The sequence below is a fragment of the Zonotrichia leucophrys genome, chromosome 15, assembly GCF_028769735.1.
Source record: "Zonotrichia leucophrys gambelii isolate GWCS_2022_RI chromosome 15, RI_Zleu_2.0, whole genome shotgun sequence".
Lineage (NCBI taxonomy): Eukaryota > Metazoa > Chordata > Aves > Passeriformes > Passerellidae > Zonotrichia > Zonotrichia leucophrys.
Genome location: NC_088185.1, coordinates 4,332,840 through 4,359,079, shown reverse-complemented (window position 1 = coordinate 4,359,079; position 26,240 = coordinate 4,332,840). Strand labels below are relative to the sequence as shown.

General features: G+C 51.9%; 1 protein-coding gene across 3 annotated transcripts in view; it reads right to left on the bottom strand.

Moving 5' to 3' along the window:
* Nucleotides 1–1,559: 1,559 nt before the first annotated feature.
* Nucleotides 1,560–26,240, bottom strand: part of SGSM1 (small G protein signaling modulator 1) — a 36,599-nt gene continuing 11,918 nt past the window's right edge. The window contains exons 4-26 of one of the 3 annotated variants that reach the window (XM_064726517.1): nucleotides 24,698–24,860; nucleotides 23,773–23,925; nucleotides 23,255–23,322; nucleotides 22,977–23,122; nucleotides 22,446–22,577; nucleotides 21,852–21,976; nucleotides 20,417–20,484; nucleotides 19,145–19,308; nucleotides 18,676–18,805; nucleotides 17,169–17,339; nucleotides 16,206–16,344; nucleotides 15,878–15,942; nucleotides 15,411–15,556; nucleotides 14,371–14,499; nucleotides 13,536–13,718; nucleotides 11,873–11,944; nucleotides 10,779–11,360; nucleotides 9,974–10,098; nucleotides 8,759–8,841; nucleotides 8,451–8,560; nucleotides 8,117–8,213; nucleotides 7,593–7,760; nucleotides 1,560–7,305 (exon numbers count right to left, since the gene is read on the bottom strand). In XM_064726517.1, the coding sequence (XP_064582587.1) occupies nucleotides 7,217–7,305; nucleotides 7,593–7,760; nucleotides 8,117–8,213; nucleotides 8,451–8,560; nucleotides 8,759–8,841; nucleotides 9,974–10,098; nucleotides 10,779–11,360; nucleotides 11,873–11,944; nucleotides 13,536–13,718; nucleotides 14,371–14,499; nucleotides 15,411–15,556; nucleotides 15,878–15,942; nucleotides 16,206–16,344; nucleotides 17,169–17,339; nucleotides 18,676–18,805; nucleotides 19,145–19,308; nucleotides 20,417–20,484; nucleotides 21,852–21,976; nucleotides 22,446–22,577; nucleotides 22,977–23,122; nucleotides 23,255–23,322; nucleotides 23,773–23,925; nucleotides 24,698–24,860 (3,308 nt within the window). In that variant the 3' untranslated portion in view covers nucleotides 1,560–7,216. Of the gene's footprint in view, nucleotides 7,306–7,592; nucleotides 7,761–8,116; nucleotides 8,214–8,450; nucleotides 8,561–8,758; nucleotides 8,842–9,973; nucleotides 10,099–10,778; nucleotides 11,361–11,872; nucleotides 11,945–13,535; nucleotides 13,719–14,370; nucleotides 14,500–15,410; nucleotides 15,557–15,877; nucleotides 15,943–16,205; nucleotides 16,345–17,168; nucleotides 17,340–18,675; nucleotides 18,806–19,144; nucleotides 19,312–20,416; nucleotides 20,485–21,851; nucleotides 21,977–22,445; nucleotides 22,578–22,976; nucleotides 23,123–23,254; nucleotides 23,323–23,772; nucleotides 23,926–24,697; nucleotides 24,861–26,240 lie in introns of all 3 variants that reach the window. The other 2 variants (XM_064726515.1, XM_064726516.1) reach the window with 2 other exon arrangements.

Sequence of the window (26,240 nt, the reverse complement as noted above, 5' to 3'; positions counted from 1 at the left end):
GAAGTTCTGAGCTGTGAGCTCCCTGCAAACCTCAGCCTGCACTGGAAACTGGGGCTGGGCCTTTAGAGCAAACATGCCTCAAGAAGCAAACATATTAAGGATTAATTAAATACCAGGATTTATTTAATTAAGCCTCTTCTCATAAGTAGGTAGAGGCAGGAATCTGGAGAGAGCATCCAGCTTTCCTTGCATTCCCATTTTTAGAAATGCAGTTAAATTCTGTGCTTGCTTAAAACACAACATTGGGGTGATGTGGACCCCTCCAACAGCAATGCAGGAACTGACACCACAGAAAGGAGGCTGGGGACACCTCTTACCTATTTCCACACATGGCATCCCCCCATAGAACAGCTGGAAGATGCACAAGCACCCACAAGGATTTTGTGGAGTCCAGAGGGGTGACAAGTGCCAGCCCTGAGCAGGGAGCACAGGCAGTTTGTTCTCCTCATATTTTTTATGAAAAACTTGTCCCTCCTGTTCCCTGCAAGAAAGGCACCATGGCCCATCTACTACTGCCAGTTTAAAGGTCTGGAGACTGATCCAGGAAATACTGAAGGAAAAGAACGACATCAAGTCCAAGGTCATTCTGAGCACCGTTGCAGAATGCACTCCCTCACCTCCTGCCCAGCTCACTTGGCAGCACAGGATCACACACAGGTACAAACCATCACCACCAGGTCCCAGCTCTGGGCTGCCACCATGCCAGTGCGGCAGACATCTTTTTATGGAAATCCTTTCCTTAGGATTTTTCCTCCTGAGAAGCTGAGAGACCTCAGGAACAAAATGCAAACAATGGTTATCTGCTGCTGTGGAATGCAACAGGTGCATCTGGGATTGGTCTCATGTGGTTGTTTCTAATTAATGGCCAGTCACAGTCCAGCTAGCTCGGCTCTCTGTCCAAGCCACAAACCTTTGTTATTCATTCCTTTCTATTCTTAGCTAGCCTTCTGAGAGGAAACCTTTTCTTCTATTATTTTAGTATAGTTTTAATGTAATATATATCATAAAATAATAAATCAAGCCTTCTGAAATATGGAGTCAGATCCTCGTCTCTTCCCTCATTTTCAGACCCCTGTGAACACGGTCACATGCCAGGACCTTCTGTCACTCCCCATCTGCTCTGTCTGGGGCAGTTCACTCCATGCAACACCAAGGACCTGGCCCAGCCCTTCCCCAGTGCTTTTCCTCCTCTTCCATTGCTCTGTTTCACCATCAGTTTAATTCTCCACATTCTAGGGGTGTAGAGCAAGAGAACGGACACAGGTGACAGTGCCGGCAAAGCCAAGGAGGTGTCACTGCCACACATCTGCCCAGAGCTCAGCAAGGGATGGACTGAGCAAGGGATGGGGAAAAGTGAGGACCATGAGGGTGCAAAAAGGAGCCCAGGTCCCCCCCAGCACAGGGGACACTCACCACAAACAACAGGAGGCCCTGGAATCCATGAGCAGAGTGGAAATACAGAGCATTTTGGGCACTCCCTGCTCAGAGTATCCCCATTCACTGCCTTCCCAGGGACCACACAGACAGAAAAAACCACCAAGATCTGATTGATTTGAAAATACATTAACCATAGAGAATAGAGCTTTAATTTTTTTCTTTCTCAACAACAATAAGGAACAGTTTACATTAAAAAAAAAAAACCAAAAGCATGAATAAAATAATATAAAACAGATATTATACCACAGTGTGGAATTCAGATAATCTAAGAACATTAGCAGCACTTCTACAAATAGATTAAAAGCTGTAAGTGCTCATTAAGCTCAGATCGAGCAACTCCCAGAGACCAAAATGGCATCGAACAGAGAAAAGCAGCAATTCTGTGTAGGGCAACAGAAAAGTCTAATGCCAGGACACCAGACACATTCAAATCCCTGTGCTGAGGGGTAATTCCCTGTCCCACAGAGCCCCTACGATGGCTGTCACACCCTGCTGCCCTGCCTGGCTCTCCAGAACACTCCTGGAACAAGGGAAGTGACAATCGTGGGTCTGAGGTTACATCCACGTTGCATTTTCAAAGCTTTTCATCAATTCTGTTTGGGAAAACAATTTCTTCCCTGGCTTCTGGGAATTGCTCTCCAGAGAGAATGAATTTCTGAGAATTTAAGTCAATCTTACATAGTCACAACAATGACATTTTTAATCTCTCAGTATCCACGATCAGGATTTTCAATTCTTTATTGTCCTTAGCAGCAAAGCCATACTCATTCCTCAAACTTCCATGTATTTAGATCTTGTGCATAGTTTAATCTTTAACATTAATTTGTTAAAAAATAAATTTTTAAAAAACAAGATAAATGGTGCTTTTCCCCCCTCATCAAAGCACTGATGCAAAGTGCCCTTGCTCCCAGTCATGTCCCACTGCTGATGGCTACAAAGCCACCATGGAGAAGGGACTGTCCCCTGCAGCACCATCCATGGGCTCTCCATGTGCAAAACCCATTTATAAAAGGAACCTATTAAACCACTGAACAGGAATTTAAGGTGGAATATGCACCAATCCAAAATTAAATTAGAAATTAGATTAGACACATTAAAAGACTTCCATGGCTATTCCAACCATACATTCTCCAGGAAGTTCAGGATTCAGGCAAAGTTGGGAAGGAATCCACACAGTGAGCTGTGTGAATGTGTGGCTATGGCATCAAATGGCCTCAGCCATGGCCCATGTGGCCACCATGGACAGAAATGGACAGAAATGTGGTCACACTGAGAACCACAATTGTTTAGATGCCTTAATCAGTGAAATATTGCTTAATCAGGGCAATGAGGATGCTGACCTTGAGTGGAAAAGCAGGGACAATCAGTGGCGTTTGATCTACTTCAGGGCATCTGAAAAAGCTTTTACAGGAATTTCTGACACAGGTTCTGGTGAGTTCCAACCCTTCCATAGTGCTGGAACTCCATCTCTACATTGTGCTCTATCAATTTGTGCTCACACAATAGTAAAATGCTGAAGACAAGCCCAGAACTGCTCAGTACTCAGGGAAATTCCCAAATGGAATGAGAAATAAGACAGAGGTTTTGATGACACGATCATCATTTTGGTCCTACTGATCAAATGCTCAGAGGCTCCCACTATGCCTCTCGAGAAAAGGGATTTAAATATTTTAAGATACTACAAAAGCAATATTAGGGGATGAGAATCCCAAAACTAAAGTGATTTAGATATTGTAAGATATTTCAAAAGCAAAATTAGGGGATGAGAACCACAAAACTGGTCCTATCCCTGGTAAGAGGCCCATTGGCTACTTTGGCTCCCAGTGCAGGGGACCAACCTCAGGAAAAATCCAGGAAAGAGAGGGGAAATAGGCAAAATAAGTAATAAATAAATAAATAAATAAAAACAAAGAATAATAAGAACTTAATCCCACAAACTGCTCTTGGCCACGAGGCTTGTGTCTCCAGGGATTTTGGGACCCATCTCTTCAATAGTTCCATCTCTCAGCCTTTTTTCCACCTGTCAGTGACACCTGCAGTTCCACTGCTGGCTCACATTGCACTACCAGGTGCATTTGGATGAGTTAAGGGATGTTCCCCATGCCAGGGGCTGGATGAGAGCAGGACTGGGACACAGCAGGAAGTTCCCACACACACAAAAAAAAAAAAAAACCAAATCTCTCAGTCTTCATGAAAAACATCTACAGCAAAGCCACTCAGGGACTCAACACAGCAAGAGAAAAACTCCTATGAATATCACACATTTAGGAACAAACACAACTTCTAAAGGGTCTGACACCAAAAGAGATGAGTACCAGGAGCTCATTGGAAGGTTGCAAGAGCAGAAAGGTCAAATGCAGGAAGATAATCCATTTGAGGAACACAGGGCCAGGACACAAACACTCAGTGGATTTACACACACTGAGGTTACCTGAGCTCAGCACAAACCCCACAGCAATGTGGGTGCTCAGTGAGGGTGAGATGGGAGCTGAACTCAGCCTACGGAGCCCAACCTTCCTTCCTTCCTCAGGCTCAGCTTGGAGTGACTGGAGCAGAGAACATGGGCTGGCAGCTCATGCCACCCTTGCAGCAATCTCCTCAGAAGGTGTGGAGTTATGGAATGGTTGGGGTTGGAAGGAAACTTAGAGATCACCCAGTTTCACCCCCTGCCATGGGCAGGGACACCTTCCACTATCCCAGGTTGCTCCAAGCCCTGTCCAACCTGGCCTGGGACACTTCCAGGGATCCAGGGTGTGCCAGTGCCTTATAGTGCAGAATTTCTCCCTAAAATCCAATCCAACCCTGCCCTCTGTCAGTTTAAGGCACAGAGCTCCATCCCTGTTCCCACAGGCTAAAATAGCCCTGGGCTGGCAGTGCCATTGTGGGGGGGTTTTCAGCTGCAGAGCTGCTGGGATGAGACATTCCTCCTCCCCAAGGGGCCAGACAAGATTACTGTATATGGCCAAGCCTGGTGACAGGCCTCTCCTGCTGGGAGAGATCCCTGCTGGCTTCCAGCACCATGATGGGCCCTGTCAGAATGCCAGAACAAGGCTTTATCTCATGGGGATCCTGCAGGGGGGCAGAGAAGGAGCCCAGAGAAGACCCACAAACAGCTGCACAGCAAAACTTTTGCTTTTCAGCTTCTTAGCAGCTTTTAAGCATCAAAGAGAGCCCCAGACTCCTGGTGGGGTCTCACTGTGGGTCCCCATAAGCACAAGAACTTGCCCAGCAACACAGCCGAAACAAAGCTTTTTTATATTATTTTTCCCTAATTTTCTTTTCTTCCTCTTGTCCAGTCTTAAAGCCAGAACCAAGATGAAGCCAAATTGAGGTTGTGATGATGACTCTGCTCTGAGCTTCCTGTTGCCCCACCAGAACAACTCTCCCAGCACAGGGACAGTGACAGATTGGCACATCATGGAATAGGTGCTATAGAAACCACACAGTTCTTAGAAGCAAAAGATTTCTCACCCCACACCCCCCCTCCTCAAAAAATAACCCACTTAGTTGACATATTTTCTCTCTATTCTGTATATATATTATATATAGACACAATTCTCTGGTAAACATTTACAAGATATCGTAAATAACATTGAAAATTTCTATCTCCATTTGCACAACAGCGCGCACTCACACAGCACACAAGGACACACAGTCAGGTACAATCAATAAATAAATACTTTTTTCCCTTCCCCCCCAGAAATTATTCAAAAAAACACTGCTATTGAGCGGCCCAAAGACACTCTCAGTTAATACAGACAGCAAATATTGTGCAGAACTTCTTGGCTGTTTTTGTTTAAAAACCAAGGAAAGAAGCTTGAAAGGTTTAGTGTCAGCAATGTTGCTTGGTCAGGTGGTGTTTAAGGTGACCCTGGCCCTCAGGAAAGGGAGAACAGACACTTCCCTTGCCCTCTAGACAGGTGACAGATCTGTCCTAGAGCCCTGAGGGAGCAGGAGCAGCCTGGAAGGAGGGAGGACACAGCTTTTCACTCTGTTTGGTGGAAAAATGAAAGATTCTCTCAGGAACTGGCAGGTCTCAAGCTCTTTGTTTCCTGTGCTACTGCAGCCCAGCACCCTTTGGAGTTTCACTGCTTCAGGGAATTTCCCAGATTGTTGGGATTATGAGGAGTGAAGGGCTGCCCATTGCTCTCCCTCTGCCCCTTCCCCAAAGGGTTCAAGCAGTGCCACTGCCTTTTCCAGCTGTGACCTCCATGTCCCAGAACACAGAAAATAATTGCTGATTTGCTCAGAAACAGCAAACCACTCCACCAGGCTGCTCAGCCCTTCCCTGAAGCAGCAGTTTTTCTCCTGTGCAGGCTGACAACCACCTTTTTTCTGCCAGCAACATCTGACACGTGCCACGAGCCAACACAAACCAGCACAGACGGATGATGCACAGGAGGAGGGAGGAAGGGCCCCTTTCCCTCCTGTGGGAGCACTCCAGCAGCAAGGCAGGAGCAAGGCCAGAGGAGAGCACACACACAGCACACATTGCACCAAGGGGAACACAAAAGTTTGCAGCAAAACTTGAGAGAAAGTACCCTCAGAGAGAGAGCTCCAACCCAGCACTGCCCTCCTGGCTGGGCTGGACCCTCCATCCACCCACCCACCCCTCTCCTTTTCCTGTATTGTTTTTACCTGAGTTGAAAAATGACTCCGAAGCCTCTGCAGGGCAGGCTGTGTGGGACACAGCAGCTGGAGAGGCACTTCACGCACTGGGCTCCAGGCTGTGCAGGAAAAGTGGCCACACAAGGGCATCTTCCCAAAGCAAAGCCCACTCAGGGACCTTGGGCTATTTTCCTCTCACAGGTCTGTGGGAAAAGCCCACCAAGACCTAACTGGAGATGCTCAGTGGGTTTAGGGGACTCAACAGCCAGCCCTGAAGCTGTCAGAGGGAAAGTCAGGATAATCAGGAGCTCTGACTTGCCTTCTGAGGAGCCCTTCCCTCACAAGAGCTCAGAGGAACAACAAGAGACCAGACTCCTACCACAAGCAGCTAAAGTAAGGCAGGTAAGAAAACCCCCAGCCTGGAGTTCCCAGAGGAGGTCAGGACCAGATTTCCCAGTGTTCAGAGAACATTACAGAGGCTGGATTTTGAAAAATAACCCCAACACTGAATTTGGAGCTGTTCTGAAAATCCATCCAGACACGAACCTCTTGTGTGCTCAGATATTGTAGGAACAATGTAAAATCCCAGGGAGAAAACGGAGCCCTAAAAAAAGAAAACACTGAAGGGGAAGCAATGCACTGAGGGACAAGATCAAAAGAGGAATTCCTGTGATCAAAGTTCCCCCCATTACTGGCAGAACCTCATTGTGTTGGTGAGAAGCTGAGCACTGGCAGCATCCCTGTGCTGCCCGGGCTCGCAGGGCTGGCTGCCTTCCCACCCCACAGGGAAGGGCTGCCCAAGGAAGCAGCTTTCCAAGGAATCAGCTTTCCCTCTGTGCCACCAAGCTCTGCTCCCCCAGCCCCCAAGCTCCACCCTGGGATGTGGCAATGCCTGGGCAGTTCTGGTGGCCACAGCAGCTGCTCCGAGGCCAGGAAGCCACTGCCTGGTCCTGCTCCAGGCACAGGAACACACCTGGAGGGATCTTTGGTTGAGTCACTGCAGAAGGTCTGAGCCTGGGCCTGCGCTGAGCCCAGGGGACTCCCAGCTCACGTAGCAGCACGTGTCCCACCACCTGAGTCCCACAGGGGTGGCACTTGGAGAGACAGGAGCGGGGAGGGAGCGTCAGAGGGGAGTCCTGGCTCTTTGGGTGCCTCGTCTGCTCCAGGTCCTTCATTTGTTCTCAATCAGAGTCTGCACTTTATAGACCAGGTCCCGAGCCAGCTTCAGGATCTGCTTGGTGTTGTGGCGCTCGGCCATTTCTGCAACACACACCAGACAGGTCAGAGCAGAGCAGCCCCCAGCCTACAGCCCCCAGCTCTTCAGTCTGTTATCCCTGTGCTGCCACATTTCCAACCTCCCCTGGCAGGGACACCTGGCTCTGGAGAGCCATCCTGAACCAGCCTAAACCTCAGCTCCCTCCAACACATCTAGGCTGAGGTGAGCAGGTGGATTCCAGCCCCACCAGATCCCTCAGAGCTCTGGGTGTCAAACATTCCCACACCTGAGCAGCTGCCCCAACCTCAACCCAACACAGCATGAGCTGTACCATTGAAAAACTTGATGATGTCTGTAAAATCCATGTTGTTCTCCAGGATGATGTCCCGGTACATCTCCACCAGGGCCAGGGCTATGAAGAGCACGTAGTGAGCAGAGGAGACGTGAGCAGCAGCCCAGATGGTCTCCCAGACAGCAAAGACATCGTCATACACCAGCTCTGTGAGCAGAGAACAGCAGTTACCACCCCATTCACCCCACCCTGGCTCACAGAGCTCACAGCAGCGCTGGGGAGACACACTGGGTGCTTCCTTCCCACAGGAACCTGCTCCAGCTGGAAGCAAAGTCAGTCATCTGTAAGGAGAAATATTCTGCCCAGCAGCAGGTGACACAGCCCCAGGACACACTCATGGAAAAGTTCAGAAGCAGCTCTGGAACAACAGGTTCTGTATCTAGACAGAACAATCAGCCAGACACAAACCAGGGAAAAGTGAAAAGGAATTAAAAATAAGTTTAAACCTGCTGAGAAACCTGGAAGCAGATCCTGCCCCACCCTTGGGTGGTCTCAGTACACACCTCTCTTGAAGTCCAGGAGAAACCATCGGTAGCAGAAGTAGAAATGAGTGTAATCCCCATTCTGGTGCATCAGCTCAAAGAGCTCAGAGTCCAGAATCTGTCAAGAAAAGCAAAAGGAAACTCAGGAATGCACACACCATCATCCCTCTGCCTACTTCCCTCCATCCCTCTGCTCCCCTAGTGCACCAGCTTCTCCTTCCCACCCTGGCACACACTGCTCCAGCCCCTGCTGTCCTTCCTGCTCCCCAGCACTGAATCTTCACCCCAGCCCCTCCAGGACCAGCTTTCCCCCCTGGTTATGAGGAGCTGCCATCCCCATGCCAGGAGCTCCCACCTGGATCAGTGACCTCATGTTGGCAAAGTGGGTGTCCATGGCTCCTCCGTGTGGAAAGTTCTGGTTCATCCTCTTCATCAGCTCAGTGAAGCAGCTGAAGGCCAGAGCCTCTGTGCAAGGAGGAGAGACATCACTGCAGGGCTGCAGCAGCAACACCCTTCCAGAAAGTTCAGCCTGGCCCCAGGGTGGGCTCCTGGGACAAACAGGATCCTGCTCCACACCTCCAGGCACAGAGAGCCACCACCCACCTGGCACATCCCAACACAGATCCCCACACAGACACAGGGAAAGCAGAGCCACCCACTCACCATCATCCAGGATGACCAGGAGAGGGGCCAGCAGGTCACACATGCCCTGCACGTAGCCAATCTCAATGTGCTGCCAGATGTAGCTGTGTGAGAGAGCAGGAGAGGTGACCTAGGACCTGAGTGCCACCACCTGCCACCTCCTTTGTGCCCTGTCTTCCTTCCCAGGATGCTGGGGTTAATCACACCTGTTCATTCTGTTATCCCTGTGCTGCAAATGATTAAATTCTTGTGGTGCCTCCCAGGTAAGGCATGCATGGCAGGGTGTTGATCCAGGACTGTGCCATGGCCACATCCAGGGTCAGTCCAGGCCTGTGCCACAGCCATTGCAGGGTAAATCAGCACAGGGAAAAGCAAAATGGCAAAGCACAGCACAGTGGGGTCACTGGTTAAAGAGCAGAGACTGATAAAACCTGTTCATCTCTCATTCTCATCCCTCTCCCTCCATTGATCCCCTTGGTTCTCCCTGCAGACACTGCCTGCCTCCCCTTCCCATGCCCAGCGTCCCAGGAAGCACCCAGCCCTGCAGGGATATCTTCCCTTTTTTGGTAGCAAGGCAAAATGTGTTCAGAGAAGACTCAGATCTGCTGCTGGCACAAGGGAAGGATCTTTTCCATCCTGCCCACTGGTTTTCCAAAATGTGCTGTGCTGAAGGTCTAATCTCAGCAGAGATCTCCAGCTCTGGCTGTCGGGTGAAGTGACAGCACTGATGGAACAGCAGCTTCTCCTCATGTTTGCAAGATGAGTAATAATATTTTAGCCTTTGCTGCCTGTGAAGCAGGAGCTGGTCTGAGCCTGTGAGTGTCACTAGGCGAGCTCTGAGTCACAAGGACTCAGAAATGCACCCAGGTCTGGCTCTCTCCTGGGATTTTGGGCAGGCATAAACCATCCCGGTGCTTCAGGCACTTTCTCATTAGCACTACAGCTCTGTGGGCTGATCCTCATTAAAACATTTGCCAGGCATGCTGCAGGAAGCAGGTGGGCTGCCCTGGTTCCTGGGCTGCCCAGGGAGCCCCTGCCTTGTCCAAACCCCAGGACACAGCAGTGATGGGGACGGACAGCCGGACACCTCGGTCTGGGAACCGCCGCATCCTTGGAGCTGCAGCCCCAGCGCTGGGTGATGAGGGGAGGAAGGCAAGGAGCAAAACTCCATAACCACAGCACAGTTTGAGGCTCCAGCCTGCAGGTGAATCCCAGGAAGGCCCCCAGAGCCCCCACCTGCACATGACGTTGCGGAGCTTCTCCAGGTTGGCGGGGGTGAAGTACCAGTAGTTGCGGTCACAGCGCTGCACGTCCTTCTCGATGCGGTGCAGGTTCACCGTGTACATGTCCAGCAGCTCTGGCTGCCCAAAACAACAGCAGAGTTGATTTGTTTTCTAGTAAAAAGCAGGGAGAGAGCTGCAAGGGCAGTGGAGAGACAGGGCAGAGTTTGGGTGGAAGGTAGGAGCCCCTCTACGCCCAACTGTGGGATCAGCATAGGGCAAATGCAGGTAAATCCTGCCCCTCCCTCAGCCCCAGTGAGGCACATCTGGAGTGTGGTGTTCAATTCTGGGCTCCACAGCTAAAGAAAGACAAGGAGCTGCCAGAGAGATTATTTGCAGTCTGAAGTATCTCTCTGATGAGGAGAGACTGCAGGAGCTGGGCCTGGCCAGTCTGGAGAAGACTGAGAGGAAATCTCATAAATCCATACAAACATCTCAAATCATGTGCCAAAAGGAGAGTGCCCGACTCTTTTCAGTGGTACCAAGTGACAGGACAAGGAGCAATGGCCATAAACTGAAAGAAAAGTTCCACCTCAACATGAAAAAAAACTTCTTCCCTTCCAGGTGGAAGAGCCCTGGAACAGCTGCCCAGGGAGTGCATGGAACTTCCCTTTCTGGAGACATCCCAAATCCACCTGAACACAATCCAGGTGACCCTCCCTTGGCAGGGGATGATCTCCAGAGGTCCCTTCCCACCCCAAACTGCTCTGGGGTGCTGGAGGCAGCCAGGAAGGAACCCCCCATGCCAGGTGTGTACTTACAGAGTAGGTGACACCAGTGGAGGAGAGAGCAGCTGGTTCAGTGCTGGTCAGATCAGTCACAGTCAGAGAGTCCAGCTGTGGGTACAGACTCTCCATCTCTGGCTCCTCAGACAGGTTGTCCTCACTCTCCACCAGGCTCTGCTTCTCAGCCTCGCTGTCTGCCCAGCTCTCCACCACAGTCAGGGCCACAGTGTCACTGTCACGCAGGAGCCCCGCCGAGCCCTCACCCATGGGGACAAAATCCACGCTTCCACCAGTGGGAAATTCCCCTTCCAGGCTGTCTTGGCCCTGCAGTTTCTCCTGCTGGACACCATCCGTGTCTGGTGGGGCTGGCAGGTCGGAGCCAGCAGCCTTTCCCTGGGAGCTGGATGAGGATTTGGTGGTTTCCAGGGCACTGTCCTCGTTGCTGAAGCTGCGCTCTGAGAAGCCCGATGTGATGGAGAAGTTTTGGGAAGAGGGGTGCCCAGAATCAGGGGAACACGTGCCGTTGGGGACTGTCCCATTGGGGATCTTGCTTTGCTTGCCATCTTCCAGCTGAGAATCTACTTCAGTCTGTTCCACCTCATCCACAGATTCAAACACCTGCAAAGTGGGAAGACATCCCAAGCATTCAGGAAATGTTGGGAACATGGGCACTACACCCCCAAGCGCTGTGTTCTCATAGTGCCTGTGTTCCCAGCAGTGGAGAGCGAGGAAAATCCCTCTTTAGCTTCTTCTCACTGGATTTGAATCAGTGCTTGGTTGTTTGCATAACTCCAAGCCCACAAATCCCTGCTCCAAAGGACTTTGCTTTGCTTGGCATTATATACTGGGCAGAAATTTCAACAGGTGTTAAAATTAAACACCTGGGCATGAACAGAGGGAACAGCCATGAACCTTCAGGTGTGAGGCCACAGGGCAGAGCTGGCAGGTGAACACTGAACACCCCAAGCAGAGCACAATTCTGACATTAGCAGCTCCAAAGCAGGTTGGGGACTCATTTACCTCTTCCAGCACTGGTTCTGTTTGCCAGAAATCGCTGTGGTTGTGGTGAGGGGTCAGCCCAAGCCAAGGCAGAGCCGTGGGGACAAGGAATGGAGGGACAAGGTGCTCACCTGGGTGCTGGAGCTGGAGTCGCTCTGCAGCCGGGCGTGGTTCTGCCGGCCGGAGCTGCAGCTCTGCGAGGACTGCAGGGGACAGGGGAAAATGAGAAACAAAAGAAAAGAAAAGGGGTCAGGGAGAGGAAACTCAAGCAGACCTGGCACTTCTGCAGGTGAAGAACAAGCAGAAATGCACCCAGTAAATATCTGACCCAGGATTTTCCTGTCACATCCACGGTGCTGCATCACCCAGCACAGTGCCCTGCCTCAGCCCCTGACACTGCTGGGGAGGTGACAAAGGCAAAGCTTTCTCAGGTCAATGCACTTGTTCAAGTGCTGTGTGCTGAGTCTGAAGGAGCTGCTTTCCTCTGGCCTGCACGGAGGTCATGCTGCCTCCCTGGAGTGAGAATTTCTACAAATCTCTGTCCTAATTTGGCAGCAATGCAGCTCAGCCCAGCTCCGTTTACATAAACGATGAAGTCAGGCTATAAAACACTCTCTCCAAGCATATTCATGCTTTTTTTCCTTTTCTTCAAGGACAAATATTGATGTCTTAAGCCAGACTCGGTGGAAGCAGCTCCTCTCAAAGTCACGAGCAGCCTGTTCTGGCTTCCAGCTGAAGCACAGAGGGAAGGGCTGGGCTTTGCAGGCACCAGCCTGGCTCTGTGGGGCCCCTCTGAACAACCAGCCCACAATGAGAGCAAGTCCTCCCATTAACTGAGCAGAGGTGCAAGGCATGGCCATGACATCACACACAAACAATAGGATTTTAAGAAAATACAGCACATTCAGAACAGCACTTGTCCCCACCCTTGTATTGTGGGTGTTTGCTGGGCAGGGCTCTGGTGGGGAAAGGAAGGGCGACAGTTTTCCTCCATTACCATGGGAGCACTTAAAACAGGAAATTTCAGGTTGAGATGGGAAAAGGGGGGAACTTTTCGTGTGTTCACTCTGCCAGCTCCCTTCCCACACTTGGGTCCAAAGGAAGAGCCACGGTGGAAGATGCTGAGGGGATGGGAATGATTCCCAGGGCTTCAGCCAATGGAGCAGCACCTCAGAGAGCTGCATCATCCAGTTCCACCCTGCCCTTGGCTCAGACCTGCCTTCCCTGCATCTCTCCTTCTCTGGGCACACACATAGCCTGCAGGACTGGGATTCAGCTCATCTCCATCCCAAAGCACCCATATAAACTTCCCAGAGGGAAGCAGATCCAATCTCCAGTGCTCATCTCCCCTCTGGGCCAGCAGCCTGAGGTCAGGGAATGCTCTGCCATGCTGGGCTCTTCTCCTCCAAGGAAAAAACTCATGGAAACACTCCCTGGACTGTTCCCAGGACTGCCTTTCCTTTCACAGGCTTTTCCCTCCACACCCATGGTTTGGGCTGTGGATCTCATTCCTCACTGTATTGCTAAAAGCCAGTCCCAAGGTGCAGTGTACTGAGGGTGTGCTGAGGCTTCTTCCATGCTGGAAAAGGAAGCCAGGAAGCCCAGTGCCCTGCTTCACAGCCCCTTAGTGCCATGCTCTTCCTCCTCACCCTTACTTCAAACCATCTTCCATGGAGCTAATCCTGAGTATTTCACTTCCACAGAACACAAGACACGCAGGTGGGCACAGGTCATGGGCAGCACCTGTGTGTGCACCCCACAGGGACTCTGTGTGGGCACTGCCCAAGCCCTCACCTCGTTGCTGATGGTGGAGTCCCTGTGCATCATCCTCTGGATGTGGGAGTCCAGGCTGGCCCCCGAGGAGCACTTGGCCAGGGCTGCGGCGTGCGACTCCTTCTCGCGCTGCCGGACAATGGCCTCGCAGCCCAGCCACTCTGCCATGGTGTGCTCGTAGCATGCCCGGGTCTGCTCATCAGCCTGGCACACAGGGGGACAGGGGCTGGCAATGGCTGTGCCTGGAGAGCCCCAAACCAGCCCAAACTGTGCAATGGCTGTGCCTGGAGAGCCCCAAACCAGCCCAAACTGTGCAATGGCTGTGCCTGGAGAGCCCCAAACCAGCCCAAACTGTGCAATGGCTGTGCCTGGAGAGCCCCAAACCAGCCCAAACTGTGCCCCACGCAGGGTGGTGCACATTTGTGTGAACTCGTGGGACACAGCCACCCTTACCCTGCACAAAATGTGGTGAAATTTGGATGGAAAAATGCCCATCCATCTCCTCCCTGCCCTCCCAAGGTGCACAAGGCACTGAACATGACCAGTTTCACAGGTCAGTGACAAGCTTGGCCCTATCGATTCCTGCTGATGCAAGGGTTTGTCCCACTCCTACCTAAAGCCCAGTCCAGATGGACACGAGGCCCAGTGGGCTCACAGGGGTGTGCTAAGCCTTCTTCCATGCTGGAAAACAGAGCCAGGAAGCCCAATGCCATGCTTCACAGCCCCTTAGTGCCAGCAACATGCTCTTCCTCCCCACCCGTACTCCAAACCATGTTCCATGGAGCTAACAGATCTCTGCTCACAGACCCCTCCACTAGGCAGAACCACACTGAGCTGCGAGCACAGCCTCACCAACCTCCTTCCTCTCTGCCTCTGTCATCCCAAACTGGTAATGGCCCAGCAGGAAGGGCCACACAGCCTTCCTGATCTCGTGCTGGATCCCGCCGTAGTAGATCAGCCGCAGCAGCTCCTGGTCCTCGTAACTCTGTGGGAAGAGCCTGGGTCAGGGCACAGACACAGCCAGGATGTACAGGTGTCCCCACCCATCAGCACCACAAGGGATGCCTCAGGTTGTAGCTTTTGTGTTTTTCAGGTTCTGTGCTGCTTTGGTGTGCAGTTCTGAGCTTCACATTAGGGGATGATGAGCTCTCTTTACAGAGTAGGGAGACAAAACAATTCCTGCTCTAGCTGGGGACCAAGGACAAATGATCCAAATCTCAGGCCCAAGAGCACAAACAACGTGGGCTGAAGAGAGAAAAGCAGGATGGGACTGCATGGGCTAAAGCTGCAATTGGACAATGAAGTCAAATATGCAAATGGAGCAGAATTTATAAAAGTGAGAGATCCCATGACCAGTTGTGCATTTTGTGACCATTTTAGTTCATCTTGGGTGCAGCCCTGGCTGGGCTCTTGTGCTGCCCAAGTCTATCCATTGAGGCCTTCTGATAAATACCTACTTTATTCTTTAACTCTTTCTTGTCTCTGTTTTAGAGAGCCCCCAGCCTCACTGCCCATGATCCCTCCAACCCCTGCCTGCGCTTAAGCAGAGCCAGAGGCTGTGGGTGGACATTTTGTCTCTCCACACCAAGGAGTGGCCCACAAAGTCACCAAAGCACCACTGCTGTTCCCTGAGCTGGCAGCACATCAGGACCCCACTCAGGACAGCAGCACCTGTGTGACAGACACTGCTGCAGGCAGGCTCTGAGCAGAAGCACCTGAAGAAGAGCAGTGCTCACTCCTCACCCTGACATGCCAAGGATTAGGAGCCTCCGGCTCTGTGCATGGGACAGGCTGGCTGACTTCCCTCCTTGAGGAACTCCTTGACGTGTTCCCCCACCTCCCCATGCTACACCCACTCCAGTGGCACTGCCCTGTGTCCCCAGGGCATGGCCCTACCGAGCTGTCCTGCAGGTATCTGTGCCAGATGTCCACGGTGAGCCCCGCGCTGGCGCTGCAGGGGACATCGGGGGACACGATGTTGTGGTTCACCAGCGCTGACAGGTGAGTCCTCACTGTGGACAGGTGTCTGCAGTAGGCCAGCCCTGCAGCAGGAACACCACACTTCAGCTGTGCAGCTCCAGGAAACACGGGGATGAAGAGCAGGAGAAAGCAAGGACATCTTTACCCAGCCACATCCAGCTTTCAGAGCAGGGATTCTCCCAGGACAGGTCTCCATCTTGTACCCCCAGTGCTGCTGCTCACGGGGCTCAAGGCTGAGAGTCAGAGCCCAGCTGTTTGCTCCCCACCCTGAGCACCTGCAGCAGGCTGGTCCCAGCTCCCCCAGCACCATTCCCAGCCCAGGACCCCATCCCTTATCCTGTCACACATCCCAAGGCAGCAGCAGGGGGGTGACAACTACTCACATCCATAGAAAGCCCGGGACAGGATCTGGTACTTCATGTTGTCACACAGCAGCTTCAATGGAGCTCTGCCAACAGAAACACCCAGGATGTGAGGGCAGAAGATGCTCCTGTGCATCCCCTCAGCCTGGCTTTGATCCCAGTGATCCAGCTTTGCCTGCAGGGATTCACCAGGGACGCTGCCCGGGTTCAGAGCAGCAATTCCTGCTGCCAGGCTGTGGAACAGCTGAGGTGTCCCAGATGCAGGGACAAGGCTCAGCCACATCCCAGTGGCCCTGCCATGGCTGCTGGACACGAGCCCTGGCTCTGCTGTGCCCCTGTGCCCTCGTACCTCTCATGGCTGCAGCCGTTGGCCGGGCCCCCGTCAGAGGAGCCGCTCTGGGAGCAGGAGGAGCAGGAGGATTTGCGGGTGCTGGGCTGCCACATGGGGGGCAGGACAGCCCCCGGGGCGTCCATCAGGTCCTGGGGCACTGCAGGAGGGCAGAGAGGAGCGTCAGCTACAGCCTGGCACTGCCCTGCAGTCAGGGAGCTACAGAGAGAGCTTTCATTGGCAAACGCAGCATCGCGCTCTTGCCAAGGAGGCTCCAGCAACCAAGCAGGACCCACCACAGGGAATCACAGCACTGGTGAGCTCAGGAGAAAGGAACAAAGAGCACTGATGAGAGAAAACCATTGCTAATTAACCAGCTAATTCAGAAAGCTGATCTTAAACTGCTTCGTGCTGACCAAGGCAGAAACCCAACACCCAGCGCAGAGGCTCCAGAGAGAAAAACAGGATTGAAATCAGCTGCTGTCCCAGGAAGAGTGGATTACTGGAAGGAAAAAGGCCCATCCCATCCAAAGTTCAGGGAAAGAAGGGAGCACCTAAATCACAAGAGAGAAGATGAAGACTTGGATGAAGAGGTTGAGAGGCACAGCAGGAGCTCTGCATGTTGTCACTTGTTAATCCCTGCTTAAACTCAAAGTGCTGCTGCAAAGGCCTTGGGTGTGCTCAGGTACCACCCACACACAGCCCAGGCCATGAGGAATAATCCTTTTTACTCCTCCTTGGAAATTAAATTGTGGTAGAAATTTCATTTTCCGGGTCCTCGCTATCCCTTGGTCTCAATGGCTCTCCCTGCTTGTGATAAGGAACAAATGACATTGGCAGGAAAAATACTGAATTATTCCCACAGAATAATTCCCCTCCCACTGAGCTGATGGGTCAGTGACAGCCAGTGGTGACAGCTCTGCAGGAGCTCCCAAGTGACAACACAGGTGAGCTGAGCACCAGACCCAACCAAGAGCTCATTACACTGATGCCAGGAGGTGCCCAGAGCAGCACGGAGAGCTCGGGATCTGCCAGGGACACTCAGACACCATTTGGGGATCACCACCATCCTGCTTCCAGCTGGAATCTTCATGATCTTCCCTCTCCCAGCAGTCACAGGTGCAAGGAGTGGGTGAAAAGCACCATTAATGGCAACTAGAGACACAGAGAGAGGACAAAGGCACCAGTGAAAGGGGAGAAAGGGAGAATCTGCGGAGAAGAGAGGATGATGCAGTTCCACCCCTGGCTGAGGAGGCGCACAGGAACAGCACAGGCTGTGATGATGCCAACTGAGGAGGTGGCAGCAAATTCATTTCCCAGAAAATGTGGCCCCCAGCATGGAATTTTAAGGGGTGCATCAAAAGGCAGCCACAGAAAGGCACATCTCTATCTGCTGTTTTAGCCCCAATCAGGTTTTTATCTGACTCACTGAAGTGTGTTAGTCAGCTGAAGGCAGGGACAACCAAGTATAATCTCAACTGACGTTATGGAGGAGTCACAGCGGATGTAATTTCTCCCTCATAGCCTCCAAAATGTAGGAAAAAGGTTTCCATCCCATTTCAGAGCTTTTCAAAAGCACACTCCACAAGTCTTCCATATAAAACTCATTCTCTCCCACTTCTAAAGTCACCTATGATGACAGAAGGCACCTTGGCACCTCACAGAAGAGTGAGGAAACATGTACAGACATTTCAGCCAGGTTCAGATCATTCACCACCAGGCATGAAGAAGGATTTCTGCTTTGGATAGTCCAGCAGCATCCCCTCCCTCGAGTTAGGGCCTGAAGGCAGAGCAGGGTGCTGGGACCTCCCCTCTGTGCTGCAGGAGCCACACTGAGGGAACATCACTGGATTTAGTGCAGCCCGGGGGCAGCTAGAGAAGAATCAGCCCTGGGGGCTTGTGATGGCAGAAGGTGGCCCCCAAGTGACCAAAGTGAACCTTTTTACTGATATTATGTGGGTGTTATTAAGAGGGGGTTTTTGCTGACCGTTAATGCTGTTGTGCAGGTAAGAAACAAAGGACTCAGTAGCGAGTGGAAGTTACAACAAAAAACAAAAAAACAAACACAAAACAAAAAGAAACAAAACAAAAAAAGAACCCAAAAAAACCCCAAAAAGTCCCCAAAAAACCAACACAAAAACAAAAGATAGAATCATGGAATGACTGGGTTGGAAAGCAATTTAAGGATTATTTAGTTCTACCCCTTGCCATGGGTAGGGACACCTTCCATGATCCCAGGTTGCTCCAAGCCGTGTCCAGCCTGGCTTTGGACCCTTCCAGAGATGGGGCAGCCACATCTGGCTGTTCTCTGTGCCATGGTCTCCCACCCTCCCAGGGTGCCTGATTTAAATGATTTAAATGATGATATTTAAATCAGGCAGCACTGGCACAAGCAGACCCCCTGCCCTGGAACCACCTCCCAGTTTGCCCTGTGCCCACCAGTGCCGTGTCCCAGCTCCTCCAGCCCCTCCAAAGGCTGCCCTGCACTCACCAAACTCTGTCTGAGTCCCAGGGTAGATGATCCTGAAGACATAATCCGTGGCTTCATCATCCTCCTTGTCGGATGCAGACTCAGAGGAGCCCTGGGGGCTTCTCTTCTTCAGTTTGGGGAACACCTTTCCCTAGGAAGCAGAATCTGCCCTTCACCAGCCACTCCCTTCCCGAGCTCCTGCCCCACCTGCTTTGCTATATCTGCACATTCCCTGGGCTGCAGCAGCCCCTGGATCAAGTTTCCAGTGGCAGGTGAATCCATAAAGGTAAGTACAGCCCAGAGAGCCAAACCCTCATGGACAACCCTCCCACAGCTTTCCAGAAGGGTCTGTTTAGCTTGGCATGAGCTAAACCCAACCACCACATTTAGTATTAATTAATTGAATTTATTAATTTGGGGAGGGCATCATTTAAAACACAGCAGCCAGTAATGCCAGGCAGAGGGAACCCCAGCAGGGAGAGACACCCACCTTTCCCCGCTGTGACCAGAGGGGTGGGTCCAGCTGCCCGTGGGGCAGGAGGCCGTTCTCCAGGCAGGACAGGAACTGCAGCAGGTGTCCTCCACGGGGGAAGCGCAGAGGTGGCCTCTGGATGCCATCCTGGCTCACCAGGACCACCGTGCCACCGCTGTCTACTGCTGGCAACAGCGAGAGCACACACAGCCATCAGTGAGGGAAACGGTGCAGCCATGGTATTGTCTGAAAAATCCTTTCCTTAGCATTTTTCCTCCTGAGAAGCTGAGACGCCTCAGGAACAAAATGTGAACAATGGTTATCTGCTGCTGTGGAATGCAACAGGTGCATCTGTGATTGGTCTCATGTGGTTGTTTTTAATTAATGGCCAATCATAGCCCAGCTGGCTCAGACTCTGTCTGAGACACAAGCCTTTGTTATCATTCTTTCTTTTTCTATTCTTAGCTAGCCTTCTGATGAAATCCTTTCTTCTATTCTTTTAGTATAGTTTTAGTATAATATATATAATAAAATAATAAATCAAGCCTTCTGAAACACGGAGTCAGATCCTCGTCTGCTCCCTCATCCTTGGACCCTTGTGAACACGGTCACAAAACAGGCAGGAAAGCTCAGGGAATGGGAAATAAGGACTTTCTTCCTTGTGTAGATTCTTCTCTAACTCCATGATAAGACAGGCCCTGGAAAAGTCTTGTTGGGATCATCCCCTTGGAAACCAGTGCAGGGAGCACTCCCAGCCAAGCACCATTGTGGTGTTCACAGGGGCTTTAGGATGAGGGAAGAGCAGAGAATGTTGACTCCATGTTTCAGAAGGTTTGATTTATCATTTAATGATATATATTATATTAAAATTATACTAAAAGAATTGAAGAGAGGATTTTATTAGAAGGTTAGCTAAGAATAGAAAAGGAATGATAACAAAGGCTTGTGACTGACCGAGACAGTTTGGACAGTTGGACTGTGATTGGCCATTAATTAGAAACAACCACATGAGACCAATCACAGATCTACTTGTTGCATTTTACAGCAGCAGATAATTATTGTTTATATTTTGTTTCTGAGGCCTCTCAGGAGAAAAAATACTAAGGTGAGGATTTTTCATAAAACACATCTGTGACACACCACAGCCAGGAGCTGGCGAAAGACTCTTCTAGAAGCACTTAAATCACAGTGACCACCCAGAACTCTTGGAGCCTCAGCAGAACCATGTCCCAGGGGTAAGGGATCAAGTCCAGGTGCCAGAGCCCCCAGCAGCCCCAGGTGTGGCCTTACCCTGCTGGTGGCAGTGCAGGTACACGATCTCCTCCAGGCGAATGGTCATGGCATAGTCCCAGTACACGCTGCAACAGAGGGACAGGGAAGCCGTGAGCCTCCAGGGTGTGAGAGGCTCTGCTGCTGCTCACAGCAGCTCCAAACCCTGCTCCTCACCCCGTGGCAGCAGCCAAAGCCACAGAAATGATGGGATCCCAGAGCAGTGATGCCAGCCTGATGAGTGACAACGTGCCTCCAGAGCCAGAACTGTCCCTGCCACCTCAGCTCAGTCCTGTCCTACCTGCCCTGGGTGGTTTCTCTGCCCTCACACTGTTCCCAGACACAGGCAATGTGCCCATGGATCCTGGCAACTGCAGGGAGGGACTGGAGCCCGGCAGAGCTGAGCACTCTCCTCTGAGTGAATCCCTCAGGAGCATCCCTGGAGCCCCAGGGAAATGTGCAGTGAGGTCCAAGCCTGGGCTGCTGCTCTGCCCCACGGAGGGGAAATAAACCCTCACAATTTGTGGGGTTTTTCAGAGCTCACAACAGGTTTGGTCTCAGCTGCTTCTGCTCCAGAACTGTCTCAGCACAGGCACCTCGAGGTGTCTGAGCAGATCTAGAACATGCTGGAGAGCTGGTGGCCACCAGAGAGAGCAGAGAGGCAGGGTTTCATTCCTGTGGAGAGCCCAGCACTGCTGTCCAAGGGTGTCAGCACTCAATCACATCCCACTGCTTTGCAACAAAGCAAATTTCCAGATTCTGAGCAGCAGCAGCATCTGCCACTTTGTAAAAATAGTGCTTAAATAGCATTAAAAACAGCTCGTGAAGGACAGGAAGGTGTGCAGGAGTGACTCCCTGTACAGTCATACTCACTGTGCCATCTGCCTCCTCTCCTCCTTGGTCACGTCTTGACACTGGGAATTTTTAGAGCTTAGGCTGATGCCCAAGGCAAGAACTCAGAGAAGGAGTGTAGAGATGAAAACAGATTTTAGGGGAGGGTACCAGGCACAACTGAACAGCCCAGGGGCCAAGAAGAAAGGGGAGATGAAAAGTACACAGGTAAACAAAAAAACTACAACTGACAATGAATGAAATGGAGACAAAGTTCTGCTGAAGAAGATCTCTAGGTGAAAGTATCAGTGTCCTAAACACTCCCACTTTCCTGGAGCCAGGAGAAACCTGGCAGCACAATGTGCCAGGAGGGAGGGAAAGCATTCCCCTCAAAAAAATCTCCCAGGGCAACAAACAAAACCACTTTGTGTGTTTTGGGACAAACCCCATTCCCTCTCTGAGCACTTCCCAGCACAGACACACCTCACTCCACCTCCTGCCACCCTCTCCCTGCCTCCTTCCATTAACAGGCTCAAGGGTGATGGTGCTGCTCTGGGAAAACAGTGATGGGTTTTGCATCCCAGATGCAAACTCTGACCCAGGGGAACACTTCCCCTCCAGTCACCTCTTCTCATAGTCCAGGTCCCCCACGGATCCGTTCATCAGCTGGTTGGGGGTCCACTTGAGTGCCATGATGTCAGCAGTCTGGTGAAGGGACAGGTACCCTGGGATTGCCTCCATGTCATCTCTCTGGGAGGAGAAACACAGGGACACACTGAGCACAAAGCCCTGGAGCCCAGCTGTGGCCTCTCACACAGCCCTGCCCACCCAGTCACAATCAGGGAGGAACCCACTGTGTCCCTGGAAAACCTCCTAGCACAGACTCCAGGACACCTCAAGGACATGGAAAAGGGCTGAGAGCAACTGCCCAGCAAAGAAAACCTAACAGCTCCACCTAAAAGCAGTTTGCACTTCATTTATTTGACTACAAGCAGCAGGAGGGGACAGGAGAAGTTTTGTGGCAAAGAACAGGCAGGGAGAGGAGCCTGTATTTCCACTCAGGCTGGAGCAGAGCTCTTCCACCACCAAAACCTCCACAAACACAGCCCACTCACTGCCTTCCCAGATGGAAAATGTGCTTTTCTGCATCCAAGAGCAGTTTGGGAGAGAACAAGGTGCTGAGGGGCAGAGCAGTGTTCCCAAGCCCAGCAGGACTCACCGGCTGCACCAGGACGTTGTTCTTGCCGTACAGGAGTGTGGCTCGGGAGTTCTGGTGCAGGGACTCCACGTAGTCCCTGGCAGACAGGGATGGCCTGTCATCCATGCTGCCACTGGAATGCCTTTTCTGAATCTGCAAGAGACACGCTCACAAATGTGAGGTGAGCACAGACACCCTCTGGCTTCCCAAAAGCTTCTCTTCTACCTCATTCCCTCCTCACTTCTGAGAGTCACTACTAGAAATCTTTCCCCCAAGGTCCTCTAGGGGAATTTCTGACTCTGTCCAAGCTCAGAGAAATCCCAGGAGTGAACTTTGTTTGCAATGCACAGAGCAGATTCAGCTTTCTGTTCATACATGATGATCCCAGGGACACAGACCCTGGCATGCAGTGCCAGGAGAGGCTGGCACGCCACTGCTCTCCATGGGCCACATCCCCAGCACCTCTGCCTCAAAGACTTCCCACAGGCCTTTCCAAGCAAAGGGAGCCCTTTGTGGATGTGTGAGGAGCAGAGAGGTTTTTCCCCCACTCACACAGAGCGCCGGGCGCTTGGTGGGTGAATCCTGGCGGCAATGGGAGCTGTGGATCCTGTGCCTCTGGACCAGCTCATCTGCAGAAGGATCTGTCCAGAAGTGGTCAGCAGTCTTCATCTTGGTGTATTCCAGTGCACAGGGCCCCACTGTGGAGAGGAACACCCCAAACATAAGGGAGCCATCCTCGATCCCATGGTCACCTCCTGCATCTGCAGATCGCAGATTTGGGAGCAAGCCTTTGGAAAGCAAGGAGGGAAAGCAAGTAAAGCAAGTGTTACCCAATAAAGATGCCAGAATTGGCCCATCCACAGGATCCATCAGGAGAGCTTCCTTCTCATAGTACTTACTAGAAGAAATAAAGGACAGCAGAATGCTGGAGCACTGCAAAGTTATAGACAGTGGTTTAAATCCCCATCATGTCCTTCTCTTTCTGTATCACCCCTTGATGGGGAGAGGGCAAGAAGCCGTAAACAGGCTGAGAAATTCCCGGGGAGCAGCACATTGCAAGCATCACCATCTCCTAACTAACCTGTCCCAGCATAGGACACCTGAGCATGCAGATCCCAGAAGACAAGGACAATGCAGCCCTGACAACAATGCATTCATTCATACAGACAATCCTGTCTGTATTTTAGGGAGTGCACAGGGGTTATCAGCAGCAGGGCATCCATCAGAGTCCCACTGAGTGACACACCTGGCCTGTGCCATGCAGGGATTTCCCTGTCCCATGTGGATACAGGTGTTCCTCACCCCCAGTGCCATGGGCAGGACAGGGGTGGGCTGTGCCAGTGCTCACCTGCTGTTCTCCACCAGGTAGTGCACGATTTTATCCAGGACCTTTTCGAAGAGGGCTGTGCGGATCCAGAGGTGCCGGATGGCCTGAGGAGACAGGTTGGGCAGCTTGGGCACCTTGCGCACGTTCTCCGGGACCCCCTGGGCCTGGTTTCTCCTTTAGAGGTACAAGACAAGAGACAACAACACCACAGGCTCACCCCTGAACTCTGAGGGAGCCCAGGGCACCCCTGCCATCAGGGGTTTGGGGGTGTTGACTGGGGGATCCCAGGGAATTGCCTGGGACAGAGATCTGGAGGTGTTTCCTGCCCCAATCCCATCCCCTGCTCCAGAGGGGCCACACCTGCATTTGAAACCACATCACCAAATCAGTTCCCCACTGTCAAGACAAGCCCAGAACTCTGCTCTCCCTCAGCACAGCCCACACACATTTCCACGGCTGAGCTCACAGGCAGAGCAGCTCATCTTAGGACAGCTTAAAATTCCTGCCCGCAGGTAACTGCTCCATCCATCTCCCTGCTAATTGTCCAAGGATGAGTAATCCTCTCCCAAACAGCAGCTGAATTACTGCAGCTTTGAGTCCCTGCACACTGAGAAAGGCCAAACGTGGTTCCAGCTTGGTGAACTGGTCCATAAACTCTGACAGCTTGGTGAACTGGTCCATGAACTCTGACAGCTCAGGAGCAGCATGCTCAGCTCTCCCTGAAGCACCAGAGCAGAGGCAAAGAGACTTAAAACTTGTCCACCCCTGCTTAAACCACAACCCAGTCTCCTAAAACACCAACCAGTTTGGTCAAGATATAAAAAACCCAGAAGAGAAGACTGAAGGAGCAATTCCTCCTGTCAAGGCTCAAGCTGGACCCAAACCACACTTCCCACCCCAAAACCCGAGTGAGCAGGGAGGACTGGCAGCCACGCTGGTGCCTTACGCGTTCTCAATGAGCTGCTCCAGGTCCTGCACCTTCCTGCAGAGCTCCTCTGCCAGGGGGAAGCTCTTGCCCACCTTCATGAAGAGCGCTGCGATCTTGTTGCTGCGCAGGAAGCCGGCCGCCCTCCGCTTCAGCCCGAACAGCACACAGCATTCCACGGCAGCTGCAGAGAGCACAGGGCCTCAGGATCAGGGTATTCCCAGCTGGAAGGAGCCACAGGGGTCACCCAATCCAGCTCTTTGAGGGATTGGCCCATCAATGGAACATGGAGTTATGGCAATCTTGGCTTTAGTAGTGCCGTGCTCTACCCAACTCAGCCAACCTCAGGGTCACTGGAGCACCTTCCCTGTGGAGTCAGGCTGAGAGAGCACAGGCCTCAGGATCAGGATATTCCCAGCTGGAAGGACCCACAGGGATCACCCAGTCCAGCTCTTTGAGGGGTTGTGGAGCACACAGTTATAGCACCAAGCAATCTTGGCTTTCGTAGTGCCATGCTCTACCCAACTGAGCCAGCCTTGGGGTCTCTGGAGCACCTTCCCTGTGGAGTCAGGCTGAGAGCACAGGCCTCAGAATCAGATTATTCCCAGCTGGAAGGAGCCAGTCTAGCTCTTTGAGGGATTGGCCCATCAATGGAACACACAGAGTTATAGCACCATTCAATCTTGGCTTTGGTATCGCCATGCCCTACCCAAGTGAGCCAACCTGGGGGTCTCTGGAGCACCTTCTCTATGGAGTCAGGCTGAGAGAGCACAGGCCTCAGGATCAGATTATTCCCACTTGGAAGGAGCCATAGGGATCATCCAGTCCAGCTCTTTGAGGGATTGGCCCATCAATGGAACACACAGAGTTATAGCACCATTCAATCTTGGCTTTGGTATCACCATGCTCTACCCAACTCATCCAACCTGGGGATCACTGGAGCACCTTCCCTACGGAGTCAGGCTGAGAGAGGTGGGGCTGTTCAGCCTGGGGAAGAGAAGATTGTGTGGAGACCTCACAGCATAGCCAGGGTCTGGGGAGATTACAAGGAATCCATAAAGGGACTGTTCATCAGGAGCCCTCCTACTAGACCAGGTTGCTCTAAGCCCCATCCAACCTGTCCTTGAACACTTCCATGGATGGAAGCTCCTAAAACTCCTCAGACAGTAAATCTGAAGGCAGAGACATCCCCACCTTGCCTTCAGGAAATTGTAATCCCATCCCACATGGGAATGAACAACAAGCACCACAGCTCCTCCAGACAGGGCAATTGCTGTGCTGGGCAAACAGGCTGACACTCTCCTTTTTGTGGGCTTTTTTGTGGTTTCTTGTGGATTGTGGACAAACCAGCATCTCCCTGATGTTTTCCCTTCAGCCCAGTCTGAGGGATGGGCACAGCTGGAACAGGAGGTTTCACTCCCTGTGCTGGGATGGTGCAAGCCAGGAGGAGGAAGCTCAGGAGCAAGGACAGGCACCAAAGGTTTCTAAAGCAGCATAAGAAATGGGGCAACTCTCCTCACAAAAATCTCAATGTTCATACAAACATTTTTCTGAAAAGCTGAAA